Source organism: Podarcis cretensis (assembly GCF_951804945.1).
Source record: "Podarcis cretensis genome assembly, chromosome: 11".
In the NCBI taxonomy this organism is placed as follows: Eukaryota; Metazoa; Chordata; class Lepidosauria; order Squamata; family Lacertidae; genus Podarcis; species Podarcis cretensis.
The window spans coordinates 37,002,637-37,023,184 of record NC_137180.1 but is presented as its reverse complement, the minus strand read 5'-3'; the positions used below and the strand labels follow the sequence as shown (position 1 = coordinate 37,023,184).

At 37.6% G+C, this 20,548-nt stretch overlaps 2 protein-coding genes across 4 annotated transcripts in view; one reads left to right on the top strand and one right to left on the bottom strand.

Annotated features, from left to right (window-relative positions):
• IQGAP2 (IQ motif containing GTPase activating protein 2) overlaps positions 1–20,548 on the bottom strand; it is a 132,820-nt gene that overhangs the window by 24,793 nt on the left and 87,479 nt on the right. For all 3 annotated transcript variants that reach the window (XM_079995285.1, XM_079995286.1, XM_079995287.1), the window contains 5 exons: positions 14,975–15,065; positions 4,053–4,214; positions 2,678–2,820; positions 823–993; positions 25–108 (listed from right to left, as the gene is read on the bottom strand). In XM_079995285.1, the coding sequence (XP_079851411.1) occupies positions 25–108; positions 823–993; positions 2,678–2,820; positions 4,053–4,214; positions 14,975–15,065 (651 nt within the window). The remainder of the gene's footprint in view (positions 1–24; positions 109–822; positions 994–2,677; positions 2,821–4,052; positions 4,215–14,974; positions 15,066–20,548) is intronic.
• F2RL2 (coagulation factor II thrombin receptor like 2) lies at positions 15,073–20,074 on the top strand. The gene is made up of 2 exons (XM_079995745.1): positions 15,073–16,578; positions 18,266–20,074. The coding sequence occupies exons 1-2, from the start codon at positions 16,515–16,517 to the stop codon at positions 19,366–19,368; spliced, it is 1,167 nt and encodes a 388-aa protein (XP_079851871.1). The 5' UTR covers positions 15,073–16,514; the 3' UTR covers positions 19,369–20,074.

Sequence of the window (20,548 nt, the reverse complement as noted above, 5' to 3'; positions counted from 1 at the left end):
ATCAGTTAATATAGGAATACTTACCTTGATAACAGAAGCAACATTTCTTTGCAACATTTGAAGTCTTTCAGAGTAGGTTTTCCTTTGCTTATAACCTTTCCAGGATGCCTATTTATTTGGATTAAAAACAACAACAAAGGAACAGATTATTAGGACTAAGAACAATTCTAGATATTATTTTATCTTGAAAATCCTTTGGAGCATTTTCTAGAAGAAAAGAATGATGACATTTTTAAAGAAACACCACCATTTTCTTTAGCTCATTCCTCTTTGATTAGTCAACAAACTTCTCAATACACATCTCAGCCCTTGTTTAAGGCTTCCTATTCTGTGGTTCATGCTTAAATTCAGAATAGACAAAAACTATTCTACTGTAACTTCAAGGTTTTGAAATGAAAACATAGAGGAGATGAGTGGAAATTGCCTTTTTCAACAAACAGTGATCTGTTTATGCAAACTGCAGCTATGACATAACTAATTTTACTTGTGGTTCTCAATCCCATCATTTGAAAGTGGACTGTTGAAAATGTTTGCAAAAGACAGCACTATATATCACCTGTACAGTAACAACCATTATTAATCTGTTGCACAAGACGCAGGATAAAAAAATGTCAGGTTGGAACACAGAGGTCTATCTGAGTCCAGGCAGATGACTGTTAGGCTGACTGGGATAGGGGCACTACAACCAGCAGCTAGCCAGCCATAAACAGAGAACTATATTATCATCCTAGGCTATACTAGTGCAAGATTTGTCTAATCTCACTATTGGGTTGTTCAGTTAACAGCCAGAAGCAGCCATGGAGCTTCACTGGATGATCATACCTGTAACTTTATCACTGATGGCTCCTGATTTTGGAGATACGCTTTTCTTTCCTTATATTTTTTCCTGACAAGGAATCCCCTTGCTTTAGCTTGTAGCTGAATGATCAAGTCCTCATTTGCAAACCACAACTGTTCTCTGTTGTAATCAGATGTAATTTGGGCAACAATATTCTAAGGAAAGAAAAAGATGATGCCAGATATCAGGCATAACTTAAGAAGCCAAGCAAAAGCCAAACAGTTTGTGCAGCTAATTGAAATTCCAATTTCCATTTGAGCCCAGTGACCACCCTTACACTGTTTTCCTCCCATTGAGTTTTAATATTTGTTCTATAATTCATGTTGCTACACTGTGAATTGGTACAAGGGCTTCATAAAAACTGCTTCCATCAAGTGAATTCCACAAGGGTTATTATACTAGGACGTTCTTATCTTTAAAATGCTGCCAGATTGATTAGCAATTCACTGTGCAACTCCCTGCATCTCCAGTGTGCAAAATGTCTCTTTCATAATTTTCTTCTTTGTAGTTCAGAACATTTGGCCGGGATAACATTAAAAAAAAATGCCTAGCTGAGACCAGACTTACAGTCTATGGTTCTCAGGGCAATCTTTGCTTAGTTCAGAAGATATTAATCCTTTCAGGGCATAATGAAACATACCATAATAATATATTTTGTAGAAAAAAAGCCCATATGTGACATCAGGTGTGTGGTAGATAAAGTCATAGCTAGGGCAAAAAGGGGGTCAGTTGATTGATGGCGCCTTTAAAAAGCTTTTGCAAGGTGCTTTGAAGCCCTGTGTAACAGCTGGTTGTTGGGGCTTTAAAGTGCAGTGCAGAATTTTCTGCAAGCAGCAAGGATCAGCTTGTTTGTTTGTGCTGAAAGAGAGTCTTGCAAAGCTGAAGCCCAGACAATCCGCTGGCATCAGCATTCTACTGAAATCAATTATGCTTCCGGAACTTCCTAATGCTGCCATGTGCTGCTGCAAGAAGTGGCTCATATCTGAGCACTTTAAGAACAAACAGCTTTCTAAGGAAAGAGAAAAGTGCTCATTTTCGAACACAGCGTCTTTTATATCTTTTCTTTCAAAAGGAAGCAATTTTCATTCGAAGCACCAGAGGAAGCACTGAGAATACAAACTGCTTCCTCTGCAGAAAAAAGAATGCTTCATTTTTAGATGCATCTTTCCCCCTGCAGAGACTTCAAAGAAGCTTTCTGTAACCAATCAGCTGTTATCAAATGACTCTGACTGGTGTCAACCACCTGACATAATTCTGACATCATGCAATTTGCAGGTTGGTGGTCCTGCTCACCTGTCAAATTTGGGCTGCTGGGAGCAGGGGGAGAAGAGATAAGCCCTAAACAATGAGCCTTGGAAATATTTGATGCATTGGTTTTGTGATCTGAACCACGACAAAATGAATTTATAGTGCATCTTTGAACTCCCCATCTGTAATAGGTCTTAAAATAAATGTTTAAGAAAATTAAATGTGGAATGCTAAATATGCAGAAGACATTACTACCTTGAAAAATATTTGCAACTCTTAACATGCATAATTAAGGCTAAATATAAAGAAACAGATATTCCAGAGTGGTTCAGGTCTGAGAAATAGCACTGCAACCTTTCCATTTAAAATGAAAGGCTGTCTTCTTTGCCACTGAGTTTCATGCCTTGCTCCATTGCCATCTTAACTACATTCTTGATGCCCAGCAGTGTCTTCCTCATCATTCTTTATCATTTTATGTGCACGCTGCCTATTGATAGTTAAAGCAATACTCAAAGCAACTTCATTTTACACTCTCCTCAAAAAAATCCAAAACTAACACAGAAATGAATCACAGCAATTATTTTGTTCTACCTGAATCTCTTCACCAGTCAGCCAAGATGTTTTGGGTACAATTCCTTCAGGTGGTACACAAGTTCCCTTTCCAGTTTCCACATTATAGTAATAATCATAGATGCCTTGCATTAAGAATTTGATCCATGGGCCTTCATCAGGATCTGAAAGAATTTAAAGACAATAATTTTATTGTTTAGACATTGCCAAAATAACATAAATGTGCTTCCACCCTCCCATTTCTAATCCTTCAGCACCAATACAAATGCAGACTTGTGGTTGCAAGGAGAAAAAGGACATGGTGCTGAGACAAGGATTCAACCTTCATGTAACCTTCACTCTTCTTTGGGGGCTTTTAGAACACCACAACCTCATTTCAATTATAAATATTTGAATGATCTAGAGCAGTGGTTCCTAGTCCGCAGACCCCAGGGGGTCCACTGGACCATTCACATAACAAAAACTACCACAGAGATACCAAAATTTTCAAAAGTAGGGGGGGGGGTCCATGGTTTTGCTTTTGAAAAACAGGGGGCCTGCAGTACTTAGCTAATTGGGAATCACTGGTCTAGGGAAACTGACTTCCTCAGAAGGTGGCGGAGTCTCCTTCATTTGAGGTTTATTGGATGTCACACCTCATGCACACTTTGAGAGAAACAGATTGGAAGTAAAGGCTGGTAGAAAACAGAAGTTAATTAGTGGCAGGAGCCTTGTACCAGATGTTCGTCATAGGAAGCAAACTAGTTAGTCATTGAGAGAAACAGGATGCTGCAGTGAGTGAGTCATTGGTTTGACCCAATAATATAGTTCCTATGCTTTTAAACAATCAGATCTATGCCTCTGTTGCGGAGGGTTTTCATGTTTTTATAGTCTTCATATGGTGCACATGCACAAAGCCACAGTCATAAGCAATGCTATTTGGTTGAATCCGGGCAGGAACACACAGTTATAGAACTACAAAATGCAGGAGTTCTGGAATGCCAAGCCTTCTCCAGAGGCAGCTTGTCAGAAGAAACTCAGCAGCAACTTCTGAGGCAGCAGGAAGTTCTGTGGAGGACTGCTCTTGTTTGCAACAGAGATCAGAATTGTGAAAGCACAACTGCTTCAAGCTCAGCTCCTTCTGTGTTTAATTAGCAATTGACATTCCCCCAACTAAAACATCTAAGAAGACCTTTGTCAGAGTATTTCAAGTACTGCTAATCAAATCATTTGTTTCAAGGGCAAGCAAGAACAAGACATATCTAAAATGGTTCTTAACTGGCATACGTTAAGACTAGCAATGCTTTTAACAATAGGAGTAGACAAGCAGCTTGTGAAACATGCAAAACATTTATAAAAATTTTATATTTAACTAGGTCCAATTTGTTGTGCTGGGTATGACGGGTTAGGGTATTACCTTTGGTTTTTAGATTCTTGGCTTCCAACAGACTGTTGTAGTATGTTTCCGCACACTCTGGGACAGCTCTTAAATTGAAGTTAGGAGGCTGCAGAATGGTGACTATCTGTGCAGAATCACCATTTTCTAAACACTGGTTTATCATTGTTGTCCCAATGGCCACTAAAGGACAGAATAATGTTAAAGGTTATCAGTTATGCATTTCCAGCAATCCACACATTATGGGCCCTTAAGCAGATTTGTGGCATAGGGTGAAACCACCGTTTTCTAGTCCAGTTCATGGTAACTGACAAAGGGAACTCATGGATTGGGGATTCATCTCATGCACAGGACATATGCTTTACATCAGATTATCGTGGGGAAAATAATCTGAATAATCCAACAGTAATCTGAATGTGGGAGATATTGATGACTCTGACTTTATTAAGCATTTTCACAGCCATTCAAGGGTTAATTAAAGATTGCTGAAATTTAATGCAATACGAATGCTTAGAGAGGAAGTCGCGTGCTACAATGAAATGTCCTTAAAAGAGATATCTGATTTTGACATATTTCACAGTGGCTGGGAAATCCAAAGAATGCAATTTTTATGCTAGTCATGTATTGCTTAATTTTTGAGAGAGTAATTAGGAATGATTTTTTTGTTAAGCGGGAGAGATGGGCTTATGTGTTACACTGCCACTGGGGGAGGAAAGCCTTCAAGAAACTAAGCAGAGTTAAGCTACCATGTTCCGAAAAGTGACTTATTTGTTGTTGTTGTTTTATTAATATTTATTAGAGTTTCAAATAATACAAAAAGCAAAAATAATAGAAAGAAAAAAGGAAAGAAAGGGAAAAAAAGATTCAACCTTTACAGTCCATATTTTCTTTTTCTTTTTTTTTCTTTTTTAAATATTTTTATTAAGTTTTGCATAACTATATTTCACAGACATACAACGGACAAAAGTAAATGAAATAAACATAAAAAAGAAAAAAAGAAAGAAAAAGAACATAAAATACGTACAACATAAACAACACAACTTTAACAACACAACATTAATTTTACAACTTAAACAACACAACATTAATTTTACAACAACATTGATCGACTTCCCTTTATCTCGATTTCGGATAATGTTATCTTAATTATCTTTCTGCTGTATCTATTCCAAAATAAAATTTATAACGTAGTAAGCGTTATCTCATGCCTACTGTGATTTTTTTTAAAAAATACATCTATATTTCTGATTAACATTTTGATTTTCCCCTTGTCTCTATTTCCATATATATTCTAAATTTATCCCATTCATTACTAAATTTTGTACTTTTTTGATCTCTTATTTTCTGAGTCAATTTTGCCAATTCTAAGTAATCCATTAATTTAAATTGCCACTCCTTTAATGTTGGGGTTTTTGCTGTTTTCCAGTACTGTGCTATGAGGGTTCTAGCGGCTGCTGTTGCGTATTGAAGAAGGGTTCTATCTTCTTCTTTAATATCTTTGCCAATTATCCCCAGCAGGAAGGTTTCAGGTTTTTTAACAAACGTATATTTGAAAATTTTTTTTAATTCATTATAGATAGATTCCCAGAATTTTTTGAGAATCTCGCACGTCCACCACATGTGAATAAATTCGCCCTCTTTACTCTTACATTTCCAACACAGTTTGTCGCCTGTTCTATAAATTTTATGCAATTTTATCGGCGTTATGTACCATCTGTACATCATCTTGTACATATTTTCCTTAAGTGTCGTGCATGCTGAAAAGTTCATATCTTTACACCATAAAGCCTTCCATTTATCAAACTCTATATTATACCCTAGATCTACCGCCCACCTCACCATCACCTCCTTTACTTCCTCATCCTTGGTGCCCCACTCAAGCAACTGGCTATACATTTTTGATAGTAATTTTGTTTTACTTTCTATTATTTCAATCTGGAATCTAGATTTTTTCTCATTTATTCCAATCTTTTTATCTTCCGTCCACATAGAATTTATTTGATGATATTGAATCCAACCAGTCAACTTATTTTTTATTTCTTCGTATGGTCTAATCCTCCACCCGGATTCTGTTTTGGTTAATAAGTCCTCATACGTCCATCGTTCCCCCTCAATGTTTAATTTTTTAATTGTTAAAATATCAATTGGTGATAGCCACCAGGGTGTCTTCTGCTCCAGCAATTTTTTATTCCTTTCCCAGACTTCCAATAGTGGCCCTCTGAAAATATGGTTAGAAAAACCTTTATGAACCCTTCCCTTATCTTGCCATAGATAAGCGTGCCAACCGAATCTTAATTAAACCCCTCTAGATCTAACATCTCTCTATTTTTTATGACGATCCAGTCTTTTACCCAACAAAGACATGCGGCCTCATAATATAACCTCAGATTTGGGACCGCAAGACCCCCCCTATCTCTTTGGTCTGTAAGCAATTTAAATTTAATTCTGGGTCTTTTTCCCTGCCAAATAAATTTGGAAAGTAGTCTCTGCCATTCTTTAAAAATTGCAATTCCCCTAATTATTGGAATGTTCTGGAATAAGAAGAGTAATTTGGGTAATAAACTCATTTTAATTGCCGCCATTCTGCCCAACCACGAGAGGTGTAATCTGTTCCATATATCCAAGTCCTTCATTATCTCTTTCCATGTTTTCTTATAATTATTTTCCATCAAATTTATATTTTTCATAGTTATCCAAATTCCAAGATATTTTACTTTTTTGGTTATTTTAATTCCAGTTTGTCTTTCAAGCTCATTTATGATGTCTTCTTTCATATTTTTAGTCATTATTTTGGTTTTTTCTTTGTTCAATTTAAATCCCGATAGTTTTCCAAATTCTTCTAGTAATTTTATGACTTTGCCGATGCTCTCCTTTGGTTCTTCCAATGACAACATAAGGTCATCTGCATATGTTTTCAATTTATGTTCATTCGCGCCGATTTTTATACCACGGATCTCTGGGGTTTTCCTTATCTTATTTGTAATTGTCTCTAAGACTATGATAAACAGCAGCGGTGATAGAGGGCACCCCTGTCGAGTACCTTTTGCTATTTCAAACTGTTCTGTCAGGTTGTTATTTATAATTAATCTGGCTCTTTGTTGTGTGTATATTGCTCTAACTCCTTCTAGGAATGTGCCCTCTATCCCTGTTTTTTCCAGACATTTTATTAGAAAACCCCAGGAGACATTATCGAAAGCCTTCTCGGCGTCAACGAACATTAAAGCGGCAGGGATTTCGTTATGACATTCTAGATATTCAATAATGTCTATTGTATGTCTGATGTTGTCTTTTATTTGTCTATTAGGAAGGAAGCCGGCCTGATCACTGTGTATAAGGCTAATTAAACATTTTTTAAGTCTATGTGCCATTATGTCTGCAAAGATTTTATAATCATTGTTCAGTAGTGAAATCGGTCTGTAATTCTTAATATTAAGTTTATCTGAATCTGGTTTCGGGATCAAGGTAATGTAGGCTTCTTTCCAGGATGTTGGCATTTTTCCTCCTCTTAATATCTCATTCATAACATCACATAGTACTGGTGTTATATATTCCTCTAGGACCTTGTAATATTTAGCTGATAAACCATCTGGTCCTGGGGCTTTTCCTAATTTCATCCTCTTGATCGCTTCTCGAATTTCCTCTATTTTTATGGGTCTGTTTAAGGCGGTTCTTTCTTCTTCTGTTATTTTTTTTGGACTATTTTCTTCTAGGTATTTTATAATGTTCGTTAAATCTTCTTTTTCTCTTTTGTATAAGTTCATATAAAATTTAAGGAAGTGCTTTTTTATTATTTTAGGATCTTCCAGAACTTGGTCATCTACTTTTATTTTGTTTATGATGCTACATTTTCTTCTTTTCCTCAGTTGCCACGCCAGAAATTTTCCAATTTTATTTGCTGATTCGAAGAACTTTTGTTTCATTAACTTTATTCCCCATTCAACCTCTTGGCTTATTAATGTTGAATATTGTGTTTGGAGCATTTTATATTGTTGCTTATGGCAATCATCTTTTGGATTTTTTATCATATTTTTTTCACATTCTTTCAGTTGAAGGATTAATTCTTCTTTTTTTCTTTCCTTAGCCTTTTTTCTTTGGGAGTTTTGTTGTATCAGAAGACCTCTTAACACTGCCTTACTGGCATCCCATACTATATCTATTCCAGTCTCTTTGTTAATATTTAAAGCAAAATAATCTTTTATAGTGGTTTTTGCTTTTTCGATCACTTCTTTTTCAAATAGGTAGTCATTCATTCTCCATCTGTACAGACCTTGGGTCTTCCATTTTAATTGTAATGTTATTGGGCTGTGATCCGATAAAGTTCTGGGTAAAATTTCACATCTCTCCGTTCTTATTACTAATTCTCTCGAAATCCATATTTGATCCAGTCTGCTCCAAATCTGGTGTGGTTCAGAGAAGTGGGTAAATTGTTTCGTTGTGGGGTTTCTATATCTCCATATATCTATTAAGTCCAGATTTTCTTCCAAATCATTAAACGATTTTGGTAATTTCCCTTGGTTTAAATTTTTTTTCCTTGTGTTTCTATCTAATTCTGGTGTCGGCACCGCGTTTAAATCTCCAAGTAGGACTAGTTTGTTGTTATCTAAATCTAATAAAAGTTGTTCCAATTTTTTAAAAAACTCCATTCTATTTGAGTTTGGGGCATAGACTGTTACCACATTTATTCTCTCTCCCTGGTAATTAATTTGGATTCCTAAGATTCTTCCTTCCTCATCTTTGCATATTTGTTTGGGTTCTAATTTCTCTTTCGCATAAATTACCACTCCTCTCTTTTTCTTAGAATCTGAATTAATGAATTCTATTCCCAACCTTTTATTTATTAGAATATGCTTGTGTTTTTTAGCAACATGGGTTTCTTGGCAACAAATGACATCAATGTTTTTTTTCTTTATAATCTTTTCAAATTTATTTCTCTTGGGCTTATCGTTAAAGCCGTTCACATTCCACGAAAAAAACTTAAGAGACATTTTGGGTTATTGCTAGGTTCACTTTATCCTTATTTCTGCTTTATAATCTGGTATTATTCCTTCTTTTAGATTCTCTGCCTTCTCCTTCTTCTTCTTCCTCCGACTTTGAATCCTCCGTTTCCTCCTCTGACCCCCCACCCCCACCCCCGGCTCCGTCCCCCCCTGCCCCCCCCACAACCAGGTCACCTCCTTGCTGTCTTGCCTCCTCTCTACCCAAATCTTTTTCGTATCTTCTCAGGAACTTTTCTGCTTCAAGTGTATCTGTCAACTTGAATTTTTTATTCTTGTAATAGAAAGAAACCCCTTCTGGGAATTCCCATTTATATTGGATTGCATTTCTTTTCAACACACTTGTCAGCTGAGTATATCCTTCCCTTTTGCGGAGAATCCTAACTGGAATTTCTTTGAAAATAATGATTGGACGGTCTCCAATCACTAACTTTCTTTTAAAGCTCGTTTTTAATATTGTATTCTTCATTTCAATGGTATTAAAAATTACCAAGCAATCTCCAGGGGTTTTTTTTGATTTGTTTTGTTGTGGTTTCCCTCTTATTCTGAAGGCATTCTCTATAGTATATGCTACTTGCTCTTCTTCCATCTGTAACCATTTTGCAAGTTCTTTGACTATTCTTTCCCTTATATTTTCATTTACTTCTTCTACTATCCCTCTGAATTTTAAATTAAGATATTTTTGGCGCAGTTCTGTCATAGCTAGATTGTCCCACAGTAGATCTTGTGTTTTATTTAAACTTTTTATTTCATCCTTTAACCTCTCAGTTTCTTTCTTTTGGTCCATCAAATCTTTCTGTGTTCTTTTATTTGATTCTTCAAATATTTTTGATTTGACTGTGAGATCTTGTATCTTTTTCGTCAGTTCCCCTACAACACTTTCTATTTTGTTATCTATTTGCTCCTGCAGTTCTCCTAATTTGTTTTCCATGTGTACTTCCCTTTGCTTGAATTCTTCTTTGATTTTTAACCATAGAATGTCTAAATCTTTGACCTCCTCATGCCGGGATACCTTCCTTTCCACCGGGGTACCTCCGGTTTTTTTTGTATCTTTCCCCGACATCCTATGGGTTGTTTCTCTCTCCCCAAAGGGGCTCACAATCTTATTTATTTTATTTTTCCTTTTTTTCTTTTTTTCTTTTTATAATTTTATCTTTTGTTTTTTGTTTTTTGTTTTTTGAACCTCTTTTTTGTTTCCCCCCTTTCAAAACCTTTCGTTTTCTTAATTCAGTATACCTATTTCCACTATTCGCTTCACTTACGTTTTCAAAAACCTTTTGTTGTTAAATACTCAAAGTTTAGTTAGTATGTCCATATTTTCAATATTTTTACATATTCATATTTTCAATATTTTTACAGTCCATATTTTCAATAACTTTTTTCCAGAACTTCCCCTCGCCTCCCCTTCTTGTATTCCATGTCCAAATATTTGTTCAACAAGTTCTTATCCCTAAATTTTTAACCTTAATTTGTTGTTATATTTAATTCAATTTATATATCAACTTTTAACTTATATACATCAATCATATATGCTTACACACTTTTTCTAAGGTCGACCCAGTTTCCCTTCCACGAATACCCCATTTTTATAGTAATGACAACACAAGAATAGAAAAGAAAAAAAATAGTAAAAAGAGTCAGACACCCTTCGGATTTCCAAACCCCCACCCTCCCTTCCCCGGTTTCGATCCCCGGGCCGTTGTCCATTTAGTCCATCTGCTATCAGCCCGGCAACCTCACGTCTGAGGCCCTTAAATCTCTCTCAGTCTCTCTCTGCCGGTTTCTTTGGAAGTCCTTTATATTTAACACCAAGTCTCGGAGAGGCACTATCCCTATAGTGTCCATGTTCCTTCCAGCCAGACCTCCATGGTTAAAGGTGGAGCTCAAATCTTGTTTCTTACTTCTTTTAAGTCCAAGTAACCCAAAGGCTCCAACTCCCACCTTGATCAAATTTATAGTCCATAGATCTTCAGATCCCCACAAAAGGAGATCTTTCCATTCCTCATTTTTAAATTCAAACCACATTTCCCTCGTCCAGTCCTTATTTTCTTTTATATCCATCTTGACAGGCCTCCGGCTCTCCTTTGCCTTCTGCAGCATTGCAGCCCCTCCTTCCTGCTCCTCCTGTTCAGAGTATATCCCTTTCTGCACTTCCTCAGTTTTCTCAAATTTCTTTTCTTGTTCAGATGCCTGGGTTTTGTACAACAAATCCTTTTCCGACTCAGTAGATTCATTTGCTGTTGGCTTCAAAGTTATGGCACTTGTAGACAAAACATGACCTTGCTCTTGCAACTTACACAACTTTCCCAAGAGAAAAGCAACCTCGTCCAGGTCAGCTAGTATTTTCCGACCTATTTCCATTCTTGTAATGTCCCTGAACCCCCTCTAGAGGGATCCTGGTTGTTCAATATTCCTTTCACTTCCAACCCAAAAGTCAAGTTAATTTGTTTCAGTTTTTGTTTATTTTCAACCACTTGTAACTATATTGTATCTAATGTAACCGGCAAGAACATCTGGAACAAAGTTCTCTGTTTTTTCTGACTTTGACAGCTAATTTGACAGCTGTCAAAATCTTCTATGTCTCCTCCGCAGGCTCTTCTCGCGGATCACTCCCGGTCCCGGGATGGGTGGCACTTTAACTCAAAAAATTAGCTCTTATCCTCCAGCACAATTACTTATGCTATCAATCCGTACAATTAATAACTTTTATCCAATAAAGAAAAGGCTCTTCTCTCGACCTTAGTTGTCAAATCCTTGCTTTAAATTGTATACAATGGGGGGGAGACGGACTTCCTTTTTGCACCTCCCCCGCTCGTGCCGAATCCAATAAAGTTTTTAGTCCAATATCCAAATTTCCAAATTACTCACGGGTTGTTTAGATTTTAGTCCAAATTTTCAGAAGAAGAAGTCAGCGCTCTCCGTCGAATGGCATGAGGCTTCGCTCGGCAGGGGAAGCAGAAGACTCACAGCACCGCGCCGCTCCCCGTCCCCCGCTCCGCAGCCTTTAAAAAGGCTCCTTCGCGGGTCGGGGGGCGCAAACGGTGCCCACCGAGTCACCAGGTCCACGGGCTTCCGCGCCCGTGGTTTTTGAGGGTCCCTGCATCGCCGGCGCGGCAGGACCCGACCCCTGTCGAGCAGATTCCCTCCGGAGCTCGGAGGGAATCCGCCATTCGGCTATGGCGCCAACCCGGAAGTCCCCGAGAAGTGACTTATTTGAACTCCATCAGCGTATAGATATAGAAACAGATATAGATATCAGTGGTAAACTTGCTTTGGGTTCAGAGGCTTCAGTGAGTTTGGAGACTTATACCCCAGAAGCTGTGCTTGGTGTCAGGTCTAAGCCTCAGAATATGTTACAAATAACTAAGTATCTGAACACATCCAGAGTGCTTTTTCCCATAGCCAGCCTGGAATGTGATCAGAGCAGGGACACAACATCATACAAGCCTTGAGATATACAGTGGTACCTCAGGTTAAGTACTTAATTTGTTCCGGAGGTCCGTACTTAACCTGAAACTGTTCTTAATCTGAAGCACCACTTTAGCTAATGGGGCCTCCTGCTGCTGCCATGCCGCCGGAGCCCGATTTCTCTTCTCATCCTGAAGCAAAGTTCTTAACCTGAAGCACTATTTCTGGGTTAACCTGACGCGTATGTAACCTGAAGCGTATGTAACCTGAGGTACCGCTGTATATTTAATGTTCTTATAAATGAATAATACTTCTGAAAGTATCATATGCATGCTTTTTATTATTTTAACCCCCCCACAACTGCCCCTCCTCTTCCATACTGCCTTTAACAGTTAAGCTTGAACTTCAGAGTCTCTTAATTCACAGAAGAACTTAGTGCCAGTGCAGATGCAGAACTGCTCAAGGCTGGGCATGGCAAGTTTTAAGCAAAAGTGGCATAGCAGCTAGAGTTCCAGACTAGGACTGGGAAGACATGGGAACAAATCCTCACTCAGCTGGAGAAATAAAGACCCACATATGCCATCTTGAGCTCAGAGAAGGAAAGCCCTTTTATAAGTAGTGTTCTTTCCAAGTCTGCATCTGCATTGGTATTATTTTCAGATGTTTTAAGTGTTCTATTTTTTGTGCATTTGCTGCCCTGGGTTCAGTTGGGAGGAAGGCTGGGATATAAATTTTAAAATAAAACAATAACAAAAGAAAGAAAGAAAGAAAGAAAGAAAGAAAGAATTGAACACTGCTTCCCACAATTTTCTCACTTTTCTTTTGTTCCATTCTTCCCCTCTGGTCAAATAGGTTTAGCAAATTTTAGTAAAGATATTAACCCTATAAAACTTGCTTATAAGGTTCAGAGCACCTAAACCGCATGAAAACATTCATATTGTAAACAAGGAAATAAGGAATAGTTTTGAATGAATCTTATGTGGGTTTTAGATTGTATTAGCCACCTTGAGTGTGGGATGAAGCAATGTACCAATGTTTAAAAAGAAGAAAAACCCAAACAAGTTTGCAGCTCATTTTGGATCACATCTTCTCTCCTATACTTGTCTGCTTTACAAATAACTTTAGCACTCAGGTGGAAAATGGCATAATTACTCTTTCTTCTCTGGTATTAAAATGGAGGGAGGGTTGTAATATGTAAGTCTAGCTAGCCAGGGAGGAGGGCTCTACTTTAGGTTAACTTTCTCTGATATGTGCTGGTTTTCTAAGCAAAGGAATGCAGGTTTATTCCTAATTTGTTGAGCAAACATACAATACCCACTTTCAGGCTGAAATGGTACAGTTAATAGAAGGATTATATCACACACTTCAAATCAGAGAAGGCAAACCAATGAATCTAGTAAATCAGCAACAATATCCAAAATTCAACAGCTTGTCATTTTTAGTGTTTACTAAATCTTTGGTCTTTTTTGAGGGAGGGAGTTTCATCCTTGGACAATCAGCAAACAATTCAAGCAAAAGCAGGCTTAAGTTAAATGGTGTCATTTTCTTTACATAAAATAGCTGAGAGTCAAAGTAAACAGACTTGGGTCCATATAGATTGTATATTTCAGAATGTGACTTGCTAGGTGTGTATTTGACTTGGGGAGGGGGACAAAGTTCCAGGTAAACAGGTGTCAATACTTGGTTTCAAAGTTCATGTCTACCTTTTCAGGAAGGGAACAGCAAGTACTTTTGACAACAAAAGTAGTGTTCAACATAGTGAAGTACTAAGCTCTAACAACCTCTACCATCCACAAGTTAACATGGCTTTATTCTAGCTGGTTATTCCATACCAACAGCAGCTTGGCTCCATTATCTTTTTTTTTTTTTAAGTGCCAAAATCAATAATGGCACTTTTAACTTGTCAAGTACTTTATAAGCTTTGCTGCATTCACCTTCACAACAATCATATGTGATTTAATGGATGGGAAATTGTGGGTCTAGGAGTAAAGTTATGACAGAGGTAGAAAAAATAGGAAATTGCCTTATAATGAGTCAAACCATTGGTCCATCTGTCCCATTGTTGTTTACAATGACTGACAGCAGCTCTTTAGGATTTCAGACAGGGGTCTCTCCTAGACTACTTGGCAATGCCAAGGATTGAACCTAGGAGCTTCTGCATGCAAAGCAGATACTCTACCACTGAACAAAGGCCTATCCATAGATGAGATATACGATTCTGTGAGATTTATCATCCTATATTACCAAGGTAGGAAATGAGTCAATATCTTGGTCACTTAGTTGAAATTCACAAGATTATTCAAGGGAAGTTGTGAAATTTTTTGGTAAGCTTACATCTCCCGCTATCAGTTGCATCCCTATACTAACGAAGTTCTATCCTTGAAAGCCATTGCACACAATCATGCAAGTATGAATTCCCAAGGTAAATTGGTCGTGTGAAATGGAATTTAAATGGCCTTGTTGAAATAGAAAGTGAGCCTTTTACTGCTATTGCAAAATGACGATTAACAGTTCATAGAACGGATTCAGGTGGGTGCTTACATTTTGATGCATCTTCTATGTTCGTGTTGGCATCATCAATTCCTTTCTGTATCTCATCCAGCCAAAGGACTGAAGAATCATCATGAGATTCCTGGAGAAGGGAGAAAAGGGCACTAAAATGAATACAGTTTCTTGGATCTTAATTTGTCCAATGAAAAACCATGTTTACTAAACCTTTCTGAAATACTGCGACAAGGTATGAGTTTGTGAGTTCTGAAAGCTATGATGCCAGATGGGATGAAATGCCATGAAAAATGAAATGTTCTGTTTTGTTTTCCTGGGTGTACACACACTTAATATATCTTATTTTGAACATCATTATCCCATTTACTCTGCAGAGACAGCAGCACAGTATGTGTGCTCTTTGCTTGTGATGCATTGTAGTCAGGATAATATCAGGTGGTATAGGGGAGTTTGCAGTGTTAAATACTTGGTTCTTGAAACTGGGAATGGAAGATCAGCTTCACATTTTCTAATTCTATTGCTAGACTGGAAACGTCACAAACTCTGGGTTGTTTGGTATGTTAATAATGTTCATTAACAGAGATGTGGGTTTAAAGTTTATTCCCAGAGAAAAACATTGAATGTATTAGACTTGCACAGGAAGATGACTCAGTGCCCATGAAAGAATGCTGGCTTGCAATCTCAAGATCTTTGCAATATGAAGGATGTGTGCGTGCAAACAAGTAAAAAGCCACATCATCCAACTATACCACTATGAACTTTATAACACACACACACACACACACACACACACACACACAAATTCAGCTTAGGCTTTAAAATACAATTAGATTCCTATTGCATTTGGAAAATGAGGTTAACACATTTTTTAAAGCTAGATAACTTTTTGCCTTTACATAAAACAAAGCTCATTTCACCAAACTTCGGCTTCAGGAATTTGGTAAAAACTCACAACTGACATACAGGTCTGTCACCATCAAGTCTAGTAAGTCTAGAGGCTTATGCACAACGGAACTGGTAGTACTCATGGTGATTTCAATTATTATTATGATGGCTTAATCTGATATGTAAACCAGGCCATAGTTTATCAATAAACCAAATTATTTGTTTCAGCTAAAGTCCTGAGTCTGTGGTCTTTTATCACTGGTTATGCTTTATTCCCAGGACTACTGGGTTGCTAAAATGCAAATTCAAGCCCAGATTAGGCCAGCAAGTTAACACCAAGTTTTCCTCCTCTTAAATAATTGTTTCGGAAGTCCTAGAGACCGAACACCCCGTTCCCCATTCTTCTCTCTACTTATGGTAGTTCAAGAGTTAACTTCACTCTTGTTAAATGAAGCTAATCTCTGTGTCAGCTCAAAGCTTAAGCAGCTTCGCCTGTTTCCACATTCTGGTGTGTCACACCCTTCTCCAAAGAACAAAACAGCAAGTTTCCTCAAAATCGCTAGTACATACAGGATGAGTTCAGTTCACAGATCTGACGCTCTAAGCATTTCTTTCCCTATAAGGAGGATTAAGCAGCAACGGAGAAGCTAAAATGCATATTTTTAAAAACTGAGTTTTGATTACTGCTACAATGACATCTATACTCTTATTAATAAGCGGACTGCTCTTCATATCCTCCTGCTTATCCCAGAAAGGTAAGAAGTTCGCATTTGCATTGGGTCTTAGTTCTTTCGACAGAAACTGACCAAGTCAAAGTCATATCTGTATCTATCTTTTAATGGAGTATTAAAATCTCAAATGAGGCAGATTTCTATTTCAGTGATGGTATCTTCATGGGTAAAAAGAAGTATTTAATGCTCAAGTATCTTCATGGGAGAAAACAACATATTTAATGCTTAATTTTCATTAGTAGTACTTGGCTGTAATGTGTCACTGCCTTTGGTAATGTTCGCTATTATACATAGGCAATGGCAATCCATTGTGGAAACTTAACTTTTCATTGTATGTTCTTTGGTTATTTGAAAATATATTAATGCATTTTCAAATACACAAACAAAAGTTGTCTGAGTATTAACATAACTTCTATAAACAATGAAGTTCTGTATATATACAGTGGAAAACAAGTTTAGCATAACATAACGAGGATTAAGAACAAACAAAATACTTGATTACTACTTTATTTTGTCTGTTTCAAGTCTCTTCTCAGTCCTGCCTTCATATGTGAATAATTTCTCTTTTGACAGGATGATAAATGAAGGCTGCTTGCACAGAAAATGTTTTATTGGGAACTAGGATCATTTGTTTACTCAGTTATGAGAATCCAGAAAACAGCCCTGCAGCATTTCCTGTGTTGTCTAAGTCTTTAAAGAACCTGCTTTATTGTACTTTCTCCAACTTTAAACATACACTGCAGTGTTGGGCTTTTCTAGCTTTGACAGGCAAAGTTCTTCTCACCTAATACAAAGAAAGATGGGACATGGTTTCACAGTTACTGCAGGAAAGATAGTGAAACTTGCCGGCCTCACATTAATTGGCACTCAAGCAGTTTAAGGTTGCAATCCCAAATTTTATTTACAAGGGGGAATAACTTACCTCTGGGATAGTAATTTAACTGTGGGATACAGAGCTCACCCCCAAGCACAGAAGTTAAAGTAACAAGCAGCCCATGAAAGCTAATTTTGTAGCTGAAGGGTTTTTTTTGTGTGTGTGTGATACCAATCCTTAGATGGCAAAGAAAAGGTTTTTTTGCTTCCCAAGCTGATTTCTGAGAGCCCTTTTTCTTCCCTAAAATTAGCAACATATTTGTATCATGTATTGCATTTATATACCACCTTTTTCTCCAGGGAGCTTAAGATGATGCAATGGTTCCCCCCCTTCATTTAATCCCCACAACAACCCTGTGAGGTAGGTTAGGGCTGAGAGGCAATGACTGGCCCAAGGCCATGCTCGCTGGGTAACTGGCAATTTGAGCCCTGGACTCCCAGGTCCTAGTCTGACACCCATTGTATACCGTATTTTTTGCTCTATAAAACTCACTATTTCCCTCCTAAAAAGTAAGGGGAAATGTGTGTGTGTCTTATGGAGCAAATGCAGGCTGCACAGCTATCTCAGAAGCCAGAACAGCAAGAGGGATTGCTGCTTTCACTGCGCAGCGATCCCTCTTGCTGTTCTGGCTTCTGAGATTCAGAATATTTTTTTTTCTTGTTTTCCTCCTCCAAAAACTAGGTGCATCTTGTGGTCTGGTGCGTCTTATAGAGCGAAAAATACGGTATATCATATTCAGGGAAACACTGTTCATTACACACACACACACACACACACACACACACAATATTTGAGTATAAATTACTGCAACTACCCATTTTTCTTTTTAACTTTTAGACAGAGAATGTAACAACAGCAGCCTGGAATGTCAAGGTAACAAACTGCACCCCATCAGGACTTTCCATGGCGCTCCGCAAGGTGCTTATGAAAAGATACCTCATTCTGCCATGGAAGGCGCAACAAGGACCAATCACAACCAAGAAAACAACTGTTCTGTGAAGAGGTCCCACGTTTCAGTACTGAAAGTACGCAACACCACGTTGGAGTACCTTACCAGCCCTCTGAGTGTAAAGCTGATTCCAGCTCTATACATAGCTGTTGTTTTAATAGGAGTGCCCGCAAATGCCTTTGTACTATGGACACTGTTTTACAGGCTCAGGTCGGCCCGGATTGCTATATTCTACACAAACTTAGCCATTTCGGATTTTCTCTTCTGCATCATGCTGCCGTTCAAAATTTCGTATCACCTCAGGGGCAACAACTGGATATTTGGAGAACCAATGTGTCGAATCATGACTGCCATCTTCTATGGCAATATGTATTGTTCCACGCTCCTCCTCACCTGCATCAGTATCAGCCGTTATGTGGCCATTGTTTATCCATTTACTTACAGGAGTCTGCCCAAGCAGCCCTTAGCAACAGTGGCATGTGGAGCAGTATGGACAGTCGTTTTCTTATACATGCTGCCTCTGATCATAGCGAAGCAAAGCTACAATCTGGATCAACTAAATATCTTTACCTGCCATGATGTCAGCAATACCTGTGAAACTCCATCATCCTTCCAATACTATTACTTCATCTCGCTGGCAGTATTTGGTTTTGTGATTCCGTTCTGTATTGTTATTTTTTGTTATGTTTCAATTATCCGAACACTCAAATCTTATGATCAGAAGTGGCTGTGGTACATCAAAATCAGCCTTCTCATCCTCAGCATTTTTGCTGTCTGCTACACACCCAGCAATGTCATACTGATCGTTCATCATGTGAATTACCATCGTAATTCTGAAGACAGTTTGTATTTCTTTTACCTTATTGCTCTATGCCTAAGCAGCCTGAACAGCTGCCTCGATCCATTCCTTTACTTCATGATGTCCAAAACCAAAGATAACACCAGCATTTCTCTCACCATGGTTAAAATACCCCGGGATGAAAAGACGTGACACACTTCTGCTGTGATACTTGATGAAGTTGTATATACATCATTTGTTCATAAATTTACTATTTAAGATAACTATTTTTATAATGGCAAAACTGAATAAATTCAAACTATTTTAGGGTTGCAAGGTTTAACTGATACCGCTGAGGACAAAATTTAACCGTTGGGGATATACTTTAAAGACACACATCTGTTTACTTTTTAAACCTATTTTGGTTCTATTACATTACCATAATTGGGAATGAAAAAGATATCTATGGGCTTTCCCTCTAGCAATGAGCGCTAATTTAAATGTAAATTACTTTATAGTTCATTCACCATCTCAAAGAGACACCTATATGGAGGTTCTGGTATTATGTCATCTTATTCCAATTTCGCTAATTAAACGTTAATCTGCTGGTGTGCAGATTAATCAAACAAAATTATTCAACTTGTTGATCATCCCAGTGTTTCTCTTTCTAAAACAGAAAAGGCTAGCAACGGAACACAAACGCATTACTTTTCCTTAATCTTAAAATATGCCTTAATTTACATGCTACATTTTAGTTGTGTCGTTGCTACTCCCCTGTGGTCATTTCCTGCACTGCATTGCTAAACCTGAACATTAAATTTATTGCCTAGAATAGTATGTTTATATAAAGCAAGTCCCACTGCACTTGGTACAACTTAAATTTTGAATAAATGTTTAGTTTTTATTCATTGGCATTTGATATTGGTTCCGTTAGTTTTTTAAGGCTAACAACTCACAAATGCATCCTTTTTTTTGTAATACCAATATTATTATTTTAAAAGCAACTTAAAAAAGCTTGTAAACATGACAACAGATAACAGATCTGCCCTCTTTTTCCTACATTGGAAAGTGGCTTCAGAACATTATGCAACTAGCAACACTGTTTCTTGCTCAACACTGCAGAGACGGTTTCTTTAGGAAATTCAACTTCTGGCTAAATAATAACCTTCGTAAACAGAACAAAACTCTGTTTAAATTAAGTCTACACATACTTAATATCATTTTAGGTATTCTGCTACATGGCAACCAAAGACATTGTGTGTGTGTGTGTGTGTGTGTGTGTGTGTGTGTAAGAGAGTGTTATGCAATTCTGAAAAAACTATATGCAGTTATCCTGTACTTCAGTCTTGCAATGAAGGGTGAATTGTGTTAGATTAGTCTAGTTTGCTGTGAA